This window comes from Rhinoderma darwinii, chromosome 7, assembly GCF_050947455.1.
Source record: "Rhinoderma darwinii isolate aRhiDar2 chromosome 7, aRhiDar2.hap1, whole genome shotgun sequence".
In the NCBI taxonomy this organism is placed as follows: domain Eukaryota; kingdom Metazoa; phylum Chordata; class Amphibia; order Anura; family Rhinodermatidae; genus Rhinoderma; species Rhinoderma darwinii.
In genome coordinates this window covers 91,488,561-91,504,066 of record NC_134693.1, presented here as the reverse complement: position 1 = coordinate 91,504,066, position 15,506 = coordinate 91,488,561, and the positions used below count along the sequence as shown (strand labels likewise).

At 40.1% G+C, this 15,506-nt stretch overlaps 1 protein-coding gene across 1 annotated transcript in view; it reads right to left on the bottom strand.

Moving 5' to 3' along the window:
- MICALL1 (MICAL like 1) overlaps nt 1-15,506 on the bottom strand; it is a 131,927-nt gene that overhangs the window by 50,395 nt on the left and 66,026 nt on the right. The window contains exons 8-14 of the mRNA XM_075833670.1: nt 14,519-14,841; nt 13,944-14,374; nt 13,110-13,244; nt 12,910-13,036; nt 12,282-12,372; nt 9,227-9,300; nt 312-426 (exon numbers count right to left, since the gene is read on the bottom strand). Coding sequence (XP_075689785.1) covers nt 312-426; nt 9,227-9,300; nt 12,282-12,372; nt 12,910-13,036; nt 13,110-13,244; nt 13,944-14,374; nt 14,519-14,841 — 1,296 coding nt within the window. The remainder of the gene's footprint in view (nt 1-311; nt 427-9,226; nt 9,301-12,281; nt 12,373-12,909; nt 13,037-13,109; nt 13,245-13,943; nt 14,375-14,518; nt 14,842-15,506) is intronic.

The window sequence follows — 15,506 nt, the reverse complement described above, 5'->3', positions numbered from 1 at the left end:
GGAAGGAGCTGCGGGAGGCTCTGAGTCTGTGTGACGCTGCAGTACAGGCTGTGCTGATTGGTGGAGCAGACAGAAGCACCGTCTGCTCCTACAAACAGCGCTCACTTCACACAGCAGCGGAGAGGAAGGAACATTTATCCTCTTCGGCTCGTACCCACTGGCGCCCCCCTTACAGCATGGCGGCCGGCGCCCTGTGCGATCGCACGTGTCGCACATAGCGAAGGCCGGCCATGCGTATACTTACGACATATGTTAGGAAGGGGTTAAACATATCGTTTTATTTCTGGTATGTAGAAAACTAGCATTCATACCTTTGCCTGTCTTCATCCAGGCACTTGACAATAGCATTTCTCTGCTCAATAAGGGTCACCAGCTCCTGCATAAGTACTCGTTCTCTTTGCTTATCTTCATCCAACCAGTCTTTTTCTGTAGAGAAACAATTGTTTCAGTAGCCACTGAGCAATAGACCATTAATTTCATAGTAAAAAGAGGTAATAATTCAGTTCAATAACAGCATAAAATGCTCTATAAACATATTGAAAATACACTACTTTATTAACATTACATATATATTGTGCAAAGGAACTCTCAAAGTAAATAGAGCAACTCTACATTAACATAATAGCTTTTCATGTCAAATTCTCACGGTTCTCTCCATCTTATAATCAGGGCAACAGCTACAGAGTCATTTTCTAAATTACTTGTGGCAGACATTCTGGGTGTATGTATCTAGTATCCGTATGGCTTGGACTACATGGCGGCTTTGACCGCGACACAGTTCACGCAAGAATAGATTGCGGTGTGCCCCTGCGTGCATTGCATGTAACTAACCTACTGGGTTTAAGCACAGGACCAAAAAAGGAAACATTAAGTCTGTCTATACGGTGACTTTGGCATCCCAGTTCGCGTGGCCATAAATCGCTGTGTGCCCCTGCGTGCATAGCACATAATTATAGTCAGTGTGGTCCCGTTTTGACCTGCAGGTGACCGCAACAAGATAGTCAGAAGAAATCCAGAGGGTTTGAATTTCTTGCAACTGTCGGGTGGTGGCAACCTGTGGGTCGCAATGGGGCTACAATGTAGCCCCATTGCGACCCACAGGTTGCCACCACCCGACAGTTGCAAGAAATTCAAACCTGCTGGATTTCTTCTGACTATCTTGTTGCGGTCACCTGCAGGTCAAAACGGGACCACACTGACTATAATTATGTGCTATGCACGCAGGGGCACACAGCGATTTATGGCCACGCGAACTGGGATGCCAAAGTCACCGTATAGACAGACTTAATGTTTCCTTTTTTGGTCCTGTGCTTAAACCCAGTAGGTTAGATCTGCTTGACCAATCAAGGATTGACCAATTAGGATTGCTGCTCGCTAAGGACCTGTTCACATCAGCGTTGTCTTTCTGTTGAGGGGTTCCGCAGTCAACTGTGCTATGGATTCCATTAAAACAACGGAACCCTGTCACAACGGTGAGTAACGGAAACCATTAGCAAAGTTCCCGTCACCATTGAGATCAATGGTGATGCAAACGGAAGCGAAGATTTTCGTTTGCCTTTGCGTTGATGGGTTCCCCCAACGGTACAGAGGATGCTGATGTGAACACAGCCTAATGCACAAACTTTGTGTGGTATTTATTTTAAGCCAGCCGTTTTATTATTGCTAGGATGAAGTACAGTATATCCCTAATCTAATTTTAAAATACTCGTTCAAAATGCCTGTGGCTCATACGCACTTTAAAAACACTACAAATTTAACCTTTAGATATTGCATGTCTTACCATATTTCATAGATGTTCTTTCACAGGCTGTGACCACCAGTGAAATAAAGTTAAACCCTAAGATAAGAACTTTGCATTGCTAGCTTCATGGTCAAAAGTGGGCAGTCATGTTAGGGTTCCTATCGCAGAAGCGCCTTATACCTCTCAAGTACTAATCCAAGCAGGCACAGGTGAGTCTCTATGGGATTAACACATGCAGAAGAAGAGGAGGTGAGGCAGAAGGAGAGGGCAGGTACACTATTATGAAGATGGTTCTTAAGTTACATACATAGTTCATACGGTTGGAAAAAGAGACATATGTCCATCAAGTTCAACCAAGGGACGGGAATAGAGAAGGGAAAAATTTGTACACATTGACATAGGAGCTGATATTTTTTCGTTCCAGGAAATCTAAGCCTTTTTTAAAGCCATCTACTGTCCCTGCTGTGACCAGCTCCTGCGGTAGACTATTCCGTAGATTCACCGTTCCCACAGTAAAGGCTTGTCGCCTCTGCAGATTGAAGCTTTTTTTCACCAGACGGAGGGAGTGCCCCCTTGTTTTTTTTTTACATGGAACAGAATTTCACCATATTTTTTGTACGTGCCACACCTATATTTATACAGGTTAATCATGCCCCCCCTAGTTGTCTCTTTTCAAGGCTAAATAGGTTTAGTTCTTTTAATCTTTCCTCATAACTTAGATTCTCCATGCCCTTTATTAGTTTCGTTGCTCTTTTTTTTTTTTCTGACTCCAGGGCATCCTTTCTATGAACTGGAGCCCAGAAATTAACTGCATATTCTAGATGAGGCCTCACTAATGCTTTGTAAAGTGGTAATATTATATCCCTGTCCCGCGAGTCCATGCCTCTTTTAATACACGACAATATCTTGCTGGCCTTTGAAGCAGCTGATTGACATTGCATGCTGTTATTTGGTCTATGATCTACAAGTACACCCAGATCCTTCTCAACAAGTGACTCCCCCAGTGTAGCTCCCCCTAGGACATATGATGCATGCAGGTTGTTGGTACCCAGGTGCATAACTTTACATTTATCTACATTAACCCTCATTTGCCATGTGGAAGCCCAAACTTAGTGTGTTCAAATCAGATTGCAATTTACGAACAACTTCTATAGACTAAACAATACTACATAGCTTGACATCATCTGCAAAAAGAGAAATAGTGCTATTTACCCCATCCTCTATATCATTAATAAATAAGTTGAATAACAGTGGTCCCAGCACGGAACCCTGGGGTACACCACTTATAACCGGGGACCATTCAGCGTAGGAATCATTGACCACAACTCTTGAGTAAATTCTCAATCCAATTACAAACTATACTTTCTAAACCTATAATCCTTAATTTACCCATTAGACGTCTATGAGGGACAGTGTCAAATGCCTTTGCAAAGTCCAAACGCCACAGTGGCCCCTCTGTCTAGGCTTCTACTCACCTCTTCATAAAAACAAAATCAGGTTGATTTGACAACATCTGTCCTTCATAAAACCGTGCTGGTTGTCACTTATAATACTATTTATTGTCACATGATCCTGTATATAGTCCCTCAATGGCCCCTCAAACATTTTTCCCACGACTAACTGGTCTATAATTACCAGGGGAAGACCTAGAGACCTTTTTGAAAATAGGCATTGCATTTGCGCTGCGCCGGTCTCTTGACACTATACCAGTCACTAGAGAATCTCTGAATATTATGAAGAGGGGGACAGAAATAACTGAACTAAGCTCTTTAACCTCTTCACGCGCTGCTCCGCAATAGTACGTCCTGCAGAGGGGTTAGTTCCCGCATCCAGACGTACTATTGCGGAGTAGTTCCTGGCGCACACTGTCCGGGAACCGGGAGATCAGCTGTCCCTGACAGCTGACACGCCAGCCTTGCCGGTCAGCGGACCATCGCCGCTGATTTCGGCAATTAACCCCATAAATGCGGCGACGGATTGCTGTCGCCGCATTTAAGTGGTTTGAAGCACATCGGCAGCCCCCACGAAGTGATCGTGGGGGCTACCGATGCTTGTCACGGCAATCGGAGGTCAGACACTGACCTCCGGGTTGCCATGTACGGAAGCCTCGGAGGAGCAGCCTCCGGCCGGTCCTCCGTGGCTTCCTGTCAGTGTGACTGTCACGTCACAATGACAGAGAACATTACACTACGTGTGTAGTGTAATGTACTCTAGCAGCGATCAAAGCTGCAAGTCTAAGTGTCCCCTAGTGGGACAAGTGAAAAAGGTAAAAAAAAGATAATAAAAATGTTTTAAAAAAAAAAATGTAAAAATAAAAGTTAGAAGATATATAAACAAACACTGCATTTTTTTCCTAGAATAAGTCTTTCATTATAGGAAAAAAATGAACACGTTAAAAAAAGTACACATATTTGGCATCACCGCGTTCGTAACGACCCCAACTATAATGTTATTTTTCCCGCACGATGAACACCCGAAAAAAAAAAAAAAAACAATAAGAAACGACACCAGAATCGCTATTTTTTGGTCACCACCCCTCCCAAAATAGAGAATAAAAAGTGATCAAAAAGTCGCATGTACCCGAAAATAATACCGACAAAAACTACAACCCGTCCCGCAAAAAACAAGCCCTTCCACAGCTTTCTTGACTGAAAAATAAAAAAAAGTTACGGCTCTCAGAATATGGTGACAAAGAAAATAAAATTATTTTATAAAAAAAGTGATTTTACTGCGCAAACGCTGCAAAACATAAAAAAACCCTATATACATATGGTATCGCCGTAATCGTACCGACCCGCAGAATAAAATATAATGGTCATTTATAGTGCACGGTGAACGCCGCAAAAAATAAAACTAAAAGACATTGTCAGAATTGCTTGTTTTTGGTCACCCGGCTTGCAAAAAAATTTAATAAAAAGTGATAAAAAAAATGGCATGTATCCCAAAATGGTACCAATGAAAAGTACAGATCGTCTCGCAACAAATAAGCCCTAACGCAGCTCCGGTGGTGAGAAAATAAAGAAGTTCTGGCTCCCAGGAATATGGCGATGCAAAATGTGCAGTGTTTTCTAAAAGCGGATAAGATCCGACACCATTTATCAGTGCGGCCCCATATCTATGATTTATTATTTATTTACAGCATTTTTATACCCTCTTATTATGCCCTGATGTTATCCGCACAGATTACATATGCCCCCACATTATAAACCGAAATACCAGCAAAACCCCAGACAGAAAAACTACCAAGCAAAATCTGCGCTCCAAAAGCAAAATGGCGTCCCTCCCTTCTGAGCCCTGCAGCGTGCCCAAACAGCAGTTTCTACCCACATATATGGCATCGCCATACCCGGGAGAACCCGCTTAACGCTTTATGAGGTTTTTGTCTTCAGGGGCACAAACTCGGCACGACATATTATGCACTAAAATGGCATATCAGTGGAAAATTGCAATATTCACACCATCCGCTATGCATTAACCCCTTTGAGCACTATGACTTAATAGCACGTCATGGTGCAGGGGTGATGTGTAGAGCGGGCTCACGTGCTGAGCACGCTCCATACGCTGCGGGTGTCAGCTGTGTATTACAGCTGACACCCGGGACTAACGGACAGGAACAGCGATCACGCTGTTACAGGAGTCTGTAAAAACAACAATACACTGCAATACATTAGTATTGCAGCATATTGTACCCGCGGATCCAATGATCGCTGGTACAAGTCCCCTAAGGGGACTAATAAAATGTGTAGAAGAATTAAAGTTATTAGTAGTGAGAAAGAAAAAAAAAAGTTTAAAGTAAAAAAAACAACCTTTTCCCATTTTTCTTCAAAAGTAATTTAAAAAAATAAACAGAATTGATATCGCTACGTCCGTAAAAGACCAAACTATTACAATATACCATTATTTAACTTGCACGGTGAGCACCGTAAAAAAAACTTAATTTAAACCGCCAAAATCGCTGTAGTTTTCACCGCACGGCGAAAGCTGTAAAAACGAAAACCCCCAAAAAATGGAATCAGATTTTTTTCCTATATTTTCCTATTTTTTTTCAGTTTCCACAGTACTTTTTATGGCACTTTAAATGGTATCAATAGAAACTACAATTCCTCCCGCAAGAAATAAGTTCTTACATCACTCTACTGACGGAAAAAGTTAAAAGTTATGGCTCTTGGAAGGCGGGAAGTGAAAAACGAAAATAAGAAAGCAAAAAATGGATCAGTCCTGAAAGGGTTAATTCATTTCTAATGAAAAAAAATCTATGACCACATGTGGGGTATTTCCGTACCCGGGAGAAATAGCTTTACAAAAATTGGTTGTTTATTTCTCCTTTATCCCTTGTGAAAATTAGAAAATGCAAAATTTTTGTGGAAAAAAAATTGTGATATTAATTTTCTCCGCCTAATTCTAATAAATTCTGCAAAAGACCCGTGGAGCCTAAATGCTCACTATACCCCTAGAAAAATTTCTTGAGGGGTGTTTCCAAAATGGGGTAACTTGGGGGGCTTCCACTGTTTTGGTCCCTCCAGGGCGTTGCAAAGGCGGCATGGCACCGAAAAACAATCCAGCAAAATCTGTGCTCCAAAATCCAAATGGCGCTACTTCCATTCTGAGCGCTGCCATGGGTCCAATCAGCAGTTTATTACCACATATGGGGTATTGCCGTAATCAGGACAAAATGCTTTACAAATGTTGTGGTTCTTTTTCCTTTATTCCTTGTAAAAATTTAAAATTTCTATGTTTTTTCAGAAAAAATTTTGAATTTCATTTTTACAGACTAATTCCAATATATTTAGCGAAAAACCTGCAAGGTCAAAATGCTAACTATACCCCTAGATAAATTCCTTGATAGGTGTAGTTTCCAAAATGGGGTCACTTTGAGGGTTTCCCCTGTTTTGGTCCCTCCAGGGTGTTGCAAACGCGACATGGAACCGAAAACCAATCCAGCAAAATCCGTGCTCCAAAATCCAAATATCCAACTATTTTGTGTGGTATTACTAGCTGTTTTACAAGCAGATATGTTTACATTTAGTAAAATGCTAATTTGTGCAAATTTTTTCTAAATTGTGGTGTTTTTCAGAAATAAATACCAAAATTATCGACAAAATTTTTTCACTAACATAAAGTACAACATGTCACGAGAAAATCTCAGAATCCCTTGGATGGGTAAAAGCATTCCAACGTTATTACCACATAAAGTAACACGTCAGATTTGAAAAAATTGACTGGGTCCTGAAGGGGTTAAGAACTCTGGTCCCAGGGCCTTGTGCACATTTATTTTATTTTGAGTGATCAGACAACTCCAAAATGGCTCACTATGGTAATAAGAAACTTATGTTTCCCAGGTACAGTTGGTGGAGCAGTTCTGGAGGATAAACTGCTGCTTTAAGTGAAAAACTTTACATTGGCATTAAAAGCTTTTACCAGGGTTTCCATAATGGTTGATAGCAAGAATAGAGCAGTCTGCAGCTTTAATCTTGCCATTAAAAATACTTGAATCCCGAAGGACCTTAATAAAGTCAAAAGGGGCCGTCAGGAAACAGATCCAGAATACCTGTGATGATGGAAGCCATAACACTACACCGTGTTCCAAATTATTATGCACATTGGATTTAAGTGTCAAACATTTTTATTATTAGTTTTTCAATTAAACTCATGGATGGTATTGTGTCTTAGGGCTCTTTGGATCATTGTAATCAATCTCAGACACCTGTGATAATTAGTTTTCCAGGTGTGCCCAATCAAAGGAAAACTACTTTAGAAGGACGTTCCACATTATTAAAGCAGGCCACAGGTTTCAAGCAATATGGGAAAGAAAAAGGATCTCTCTGCTGCCGAAAAGCGTGAAATTGTCCAAGGTATTGCACTAGGTAAGAAAACATTGGATATTTCAAGAAAACTTAAGCGTGATCATCGTACTGTGAAAAGATTTGTGGCTGATTCAGAGCACAGATGGGTTCGTTCAGGTAAAGGCATAATGAGGAAGGTTTCTGCCAGACAAATTAATAGGATTAGGAGAGCTGCTAAAATGCCATTGCAAAGCAGCAAACAGGTATTTGAAGCCACTGGTGCCTCTGGAATCCCACGAACCTCAAGGTGTAGGATCCTCCAGAGGGTGGCAAGTGTGCATAAAGCTATTATTCAGCCACCCCTAAACAATGCTCACAAGCAGAAACGGTTGCAGTGGGCTCAGAAATACATGAAGACTAATATTCAAACCGTGTTGTTTACTGATGAGTGCCGTGCAACCCTGGATGCCCAAATGGATGGAGTAGTGGATGGTTGGTGAATGGCCACCATGTCCCAACAAGGCTGCGACGTCAGCAAGGAGGTGGCGGAGTCATGTTTTGGGCTGGAATCATGGGGAGGGAGCTGGTAGGCCCCTTTAGGGTCCCTGACGGTGTGAAAATGACCTCTGCTAAGTACGTAGAGTTTATGACTGACCACTTTCTTCCGTGGTACAAAAAAAAGAACCGTGCCTTCCGTAGCAAAATTATCTTCATGCATGACAATGCACCATCTCATGCTGCAAAGAATACCTCTGTGTCATTGGCTGCTATGGGCATAAAAAGGAGAGAAACTCATGGTGTGGCCCCATGTTCCCCTGACCTCAACCCTATTGAGAACCTTTGGCGCATCCTCAAGCAAAATATCTATGAGGGTGGGAGGCGGTTCACATCAAAACAGAAGCTCTGGGAGGCTATTCTGACATCCTGCAAAGATATTCAAGCAGAAACTGTCCAAATACTCACAAATTAAATGGATGCAAGAATTGTGAAGGTGATCTCGAAGAAGGGGTCCTATGTTAACATGTAACTTGGCCTGCTAAGTTTTTTTTTGATTGAAAGAGCTTTTGATTTCTGTAAATATGACCTCCTGATGCTGCAAATTCAACAAATTACCATTTCAGTTCTCTTTACAACCTTTAAAATGTTTTGATCTCTGTTGTGCATAATAATTTGAAACAGTGCATTTTGAGTTTTTTACTTCTAAATAAAAATCTGTTATCATTAGGAGATTTGTTCAATAAAATTTGCATTATACTCCAACGGTTGATGGCTTGAAGATTATACTGACTGTCATTTGCATCGACTATTTAGGAAAATCAGCGAAAAATAACATTTGCATAATAATTTGGAACACGGTGTAGTGTGAAAAGAGCTCATCAGAAGATGAAAATTCATTAACCCATGTGGGTTTTATAGATGTCCTTCAGAGGGGTTGTTTCATCACAGACACTCTTCATATTGGGGCCGCAGTGGCGACCACCTTTTGCCTAGGGGGTCCAGCTCCTGGCAAACAACAGATTTTGCTAGGGGAATCCCAGCCATTCAATAAATAGAATACATTGACGGCTAAAGTCTACCAGAAAGGAGCTGCTCTAGGCTCATAGAGGGGTTCCAAGTTGACATCCATATTCCCTAATAGAGCATATGGACAGGGGTTGTATTCATGAGGGAAGAGACATGAGTTTGAGGGATGCAGACTTACCTGGTTTATTGAGAAGGCAACGGAGCTCATATTCAACATCAGCTTGGCGCTGCTCAAGACTCTGCTGCTTCATACTAAGAAATACAAAATCGAAATAGCCTTAAAGAGGCTTTGTCACCACATTATAAGTGCCCTATCTCCTACATAATGTGAACGGTGCTGTAATGTAGAGAACGCTGTTTTTTATTTGAAAAACTATGATTTTTTTGGAAGTTATGAGCAACTTTAGATTTATACTAATTACTTTCTTAATGCCCAACAGGACGTTTAACTTTTGACCCAGTGGGCGTTGTAAAGAAAAGTGTATGACGCTGACCAATCAGCGTCATACACTTATCTCCATTCATACTCCGCACAGCGCGATCTAGCGAGATTATGCTGTGCTGTCACATACACCCACATTAACTTTACAGTGTCTTGACAGTGAATAGACATCACCTTCACCCAGGACTGTCATGGATAGTAGTAAAAGGATTTATTGGAGAATATATAAAAACAGATGAAAAGGGGTTGCTGCAACGCGTTTCAACCTCGTACTGAGGTCTTCGTCAGGCATCTAAAATTTCTAACAAAACATCTTCTTAAATAACCATGACATGTGGTTCACAACCGGGTCAAACTATCAAGGTTGAAGTTCGTTGTGGGAGTATTATTATGGGTACGTATGTGATGTTTTTTACCTTTCAAATTGCGAGGTCTTTGTATCTATTTTCTTATTGTGTTTTATTAGATTCGATTTTGATCTTATGTTAAAACCATTGATAATGTTTTATTAGCAGTGTTTGTTTGAATTATGTGTCTTTTCACTGTAGGAATACGGTACTGACTGGATATTTAAATATTTTCTCCTTTATAATGCGATGTTATTTAAGTTTTTATAATGTAATACCCGTATTTTGTATTACTATAAATTGATTCATTTTTCATCTACGTCACTATCAAAAATGCATTTATTATTGGTCTTGCTGGTACCTGAGAACACCTGTCTCAGCATACTGCCAAGTGTTAGAGCAGTGTTTAGGGCAATGAATAATCTATGAAGTACCAGCAAGACCAATAATAAATGCATTTTTGATAGTGGCGTAGATCAAAAATTAATCAATAACTTATAGTAATACAAATTACGGGTATTACATTATAAAAACTTACATAACATCACATTATAAAGGAGAAAATATTTAAATATCCAGTCAGTACCGTATTCCTACACTGAAATGAAACACATTATAATTCAATCAAACACGGCTAATAAAACATCAATGGTTTTAACATAAGATCAAAATCAAATCAAATAAAACACAAGAAAATAGATACAAAAACCTCGCAATTTGAAAGGTAAAAAAAATTAAATAAATCAATCACATACGTACCATTAACGATACTTCCACAACGAACTTCAACCTTGATAGTTTGACCCGGTTGTGAACCACATGACATGGTTATTTAAGAAGAGGTTTTGTTAGAAATTTTAGATGCCTGACGAAGAACTCAGTACGAGGTTGAAACGCGTTGCAGCAACCCCTTTTCATCTGTTTTTATATGTTCTCCAATAAATCCTTTTACTACTATCCATGACCGTGTGGAATTAGTATCTTCAGTGAACCGTTCACACCAGAGCGCCCGATACAAGGAGCAGTTTTTTCCTTTTTTCCTTCATTACACAAGACCACGAGAAAGAGGCTCCAGCGCTGGAGAAATCAATCGTGGGTCAGCTCCAGAGGCCAGCACAGTGTGAACGAGACCGAAGGTGTTCAAACACCTGACGAGCAACAAAGTCAAGTTGTGCTGACGATCCTGCACAACTCAATCAGGTGAGTTCATTCCTATTCACCTTTCAATTCAGCATCTTTGTTATACATACGATATCACCTTAGAGGAGCGCCGTCTCTCTTTTTTTCTGTTTTATAATAAGCTTCACACAGGACGCAATGTCTATTTACACTCCAGACACTTCGGTAAAGCTTGTGTGGGACTTAATCGCTGCACATTGTGATCTCGCGAGATCACGCTACTGCTGTCATTCATAGCTTGATCTCGCAAGATCAAGCTGTGCAGCGATTAAGTTCCACACAAACTTTACCGAAGTGTCGGGATTGTGAATAGACATCGCGTCCGGGCTAGAGGTGATGTCTATTCACTGTCAAGACACTTCAGTAAAGTTAATGTGGGTGTATGTGACAGCACAGCATGATCTCACTAGATCGCGCTGTGCGGAGTATGAATGGAGAGAAGTGTATGACGCTGATTGGTCAGCGTCAGACACTCCTCTTTACAACGCCCACTTGGTCAAAAGTTAAAAAACGCCCAGTTGGACATTAAGTAATTAGCATAAATCTAAAATTGCTCATAACTTCCTCAAAAATTGTAGTTTTTCAAAATAAAGAAACAGTGTTGTTATCGACATGACGGTGCCGATTAGATTATGTAGGAGATAGGGCACTTATAATGTGGTGACAGAGCCTCTTTAAATATGCTGATAGCTAGGTTTCTGTTAGCGTCATCTACTGCTAACGGACTACAAGCTGGTGTTTGAGCAGAAATGTGTTTCAAGAATAGTCTAAGAAATATCCCTGCTAATATACATTCTGTGATGATATAATTTACAATAAACACCAACTTTTTATTCACCATATTTATATTACTGCCATTCTATCGGAATAAAAAAAAAAAAAAAAAAACTTTTCTTCACAGGAAGTTGGGAAAAAAATATTTTTTTAAAAATATACCCAGTCTTAAAAAAAAAAAAAACTTTCAGTCAGCACTGCAGAGCCACCCCACGATTAGCTGTTATGGTCATGTGGTGTCTCAATAAATGTGCCTTCCTTGCCTGGAGGACCATTGGGATACGGTCGCAGTGAAGGAAAGAGTTTTTCAAAACCGTAATTATATTGAAAATATTTTTGTTTTCAAATGTCTTGTGATACTAGTTTTTTTTTTCCAAGACCCACCCTGGAAATTCTCCTTAACTGCAGAAAAAATAAAAATAAAAATAAGAGGACTTTTATATTCTCATATGTAATTACTCAACACACTGATTCTGACCTAATATACTCACGTGTACACAAGCTCAGATTCTCGGCGTACCAGCGTATGCTTCTCTTGGATAAGTTTAAACCAGTCTACCAACAAACTGTCCTCTTCCAGCTCTGTAAAAAGAAGTGACAATTTTGGAATTAATTTTTTTGCTGCATTTAATTTCTTCAATAAAAAAAATAGAAATAGAAAGTTAATGCACATTAAAAATAAATAAAACAAACAAGAGAGAGGGAACATGAAATAGAAACATGAACACTATATTGAATTTTGGGGTACATGGATAGACTTCCAAAAACCTAACAGATTAAACAAATTAAGTTTCTTCCTTAAAAGAGATCTTTTTGGTTTGAATAGTTGACATTATTCCTTCAGAACTATATTTGGGCAATGACCTGTACACCATGAGATGTTTTCTTGACAAACTAAAAGGTTAATATAATATGTGCACGGCGTACAATCACATTTGTATGTAACCTGTTTTTCTCTGTCTGTAAAGAACCACAAGATTTTCACTTAACGTCTTTGCTTGTTCCTTCTACGCTTTATATTTGTTAAAAATAAATACATTTAATTGTAATTAATAAAAAGAGAAAGTGACAAACTATAGCCTCTTTCATAATGTGTTACCACACTTTGCCCCTTCTTACCATCCTCCAGCCTGCGAAGCCTTTGCTCAAGCTCCACTCCACGTTGCTCGAGTGCATCTAATCGTATCTCAATATCCTCCATCTCCATCTGAATTTCATCTTCTGGAATGTAGTCATCAGCCTGAACCTGAAGACAGAAGGATCAGTTTAGATACATAGATGTATGTAGTAGATATAGAATATACTATGCTTTGCCTCACCTTGCGTTTGATAAGTGGGAAGCCATGCCCTGGTGCAGGTGGACGAGCAGGTTTTGGACCTTTCTTGCTTTTTCTGTGAGCGGGAGAAGTGATTGGACAAGACTTTCTATTGAAAGGATTCTCTTTGCATGAAGCCTGAGAGAAAAGTCAGCAGCGAGAAAATGACAAGGTTTATTTCTTTCACAGAAGAGCGGTTTGAGGTGAGTAAATGATCTGTATTACTATTATAATAGATGTGACAGACTGCTTGTAACAATGAATGTGGACTTAACATTTCCAGAAAAGGTTTTACAGTATGAACAGATGTTAAGCCCTTGTATTTTAATCTGGGATATATGTAGAGTCTACAAAGTAAAAGGATATGGCTACCTTTTTATGGCTCCAATCCATCTAAAACAAAGAATTAAGAAAATTCCTTTGATCAAAACATCCCACCATTTAGCGTCTACAGCTTCTACGCAGGCCTATGTGTCTCCATGGTAACAGGCTGCAAATAAACCCGGTGCAGTCTGAGCCTGAAGACTTCCTACCTTTCATTCAGCCCATACATTTTGCTAACATATATTCATAAGGTTAGTAAGAAGTATGGGACAGATGGTTGGTAATAGAACTGCAAAATCAGACGACAATGGAAGGATTATTATTTTTAATCTAGACTATTTGCAAAGTTGCTCAATTTCTTATTGTAGATGCATTGTAGCAATAAAAAGATTTAAAAAGTGTAGCCGTTTAATATATTTTATTGTTAGATAGGAAACTCTTAGTAAAAACTTGGAAACGATTTTTTTTTTTATTTCAGCACTGTAGTAAAATATATAAGCTCAATAAATATACCTTTGGTGGTTGTTTGGCTTTTAAAGATGTACTTATAATTGTATCAGGTGGTTGTGGGGCTAGTCGGTTTGGACTAGTTTGGAGGCTATCACAGGAGGAGTCTCTCTTTTCTGGGGACAGGCTTTCCTGTACCTCACTAGTACTGGCTAGGTCACCTGATGAGTAAAGGCTAGTGTTGGTTGATAAATCACCCTCATCATGGCTACTATTTATGGAATGATTGAGAAAGTCTGTGCTCTCCTCATTTGGTGGTCCAGATGTAGTAGGCGAGTGAATAGTTGGTTCTGAAGAACTCTTAGGAACACTTTCGGACTCATGATCTTTTGTGGATGGTTCTGTGGGAAGGCTCTCTGTGCTTAAAGCTGGGGAAGGACTGCTTGAAGGAGGCTCTGAATGAGACAGCCGAGAAGTAAGACGACCAGAATGGCGAGCTGAAGACAGAAAACAGGAATAGTATATAATATGCAGTTCGTAATATATGATACACTAGCTCAAAAAGGTGCAAACAAATTTTCCAAATAGGGTAAAGCAAGGATGGCTGTCAGCAAGACCCGGAGAACTGTAGACTTTCTTACCCAAAGGAGAAGCATTTGGTGCTTTAGGTGCTGCCCTTTTTCGAGTCTTTGGGCTGCTGGTTGGAGTAATTCCATACCATGGATGGCCTGGTTTTAATGTACTTTCACCTTCCTCCTCTTCATCTTCTTCCTCAAATGGGTTGTAGTGTGTGGGCTTTGAAGAACAACGATTGGCTTCATCTTCTGGTGATTTAGTATTCTTTTCCAAATTATCTTTTTTTTGCACTGCAGGTGGAGGGGGTGGGGCAGCTCTTCTTTTAGTCTCAGATGCTGCCACCAAGGAAATCCAAGGTGGGTCCTTATGTCGTTTTGCCTCCTCCTCCCTAAACGACACATCAGACACCTAATGAGCTATGCAATAATTACACTTAAAAAGTGAAGTTCATTTCAAAAACATTTATACAATCACAGGGCGTGTCATGCACTGAAAATGTATGGATTCCCTAACCTTGATTCAGGTCAACGCATACTATTATCACAGTAAATTTGCTCATCCCCCCCCCCCCCTCCCACAACCAAAAGACATACTAAACATACCCCCTAACTGACAGTGCCTCGTGACAAGGCTTTTCGTTAAATCCAAGTTAGGGTATCTAGTAAATGGATACAATGCCCAGCCTCTACAAAATCCCACTTCCGCAAGACATCTTTTTTGGTTCCCTTTCCTAACGTCTGCCCTTTCACATTATAATGTTAAAAACAAATCATTTAAAAAGGAGTTGGCCAGGAAAAAAATATTTTCTAAAAAGTGTCCTGCAGGCATGGTTTGCCTTCCCTAAAACTCGCTACATACTTTCTAACCAGTTTCTGTTTGATCTCAATCGTCACTGCTGATCTGTTTGTTTGCATCCCTTGCTTCTGTACCTGTATTGTAACCCACCATACCCATGATCTCTTGCTGCATCTGAGGAGACAGCTTACATCCCCCTTCCTCCCTCCACAGCATCTCAGCTATTTGCATACTGCCACGCCCCTCTATGTCCACATG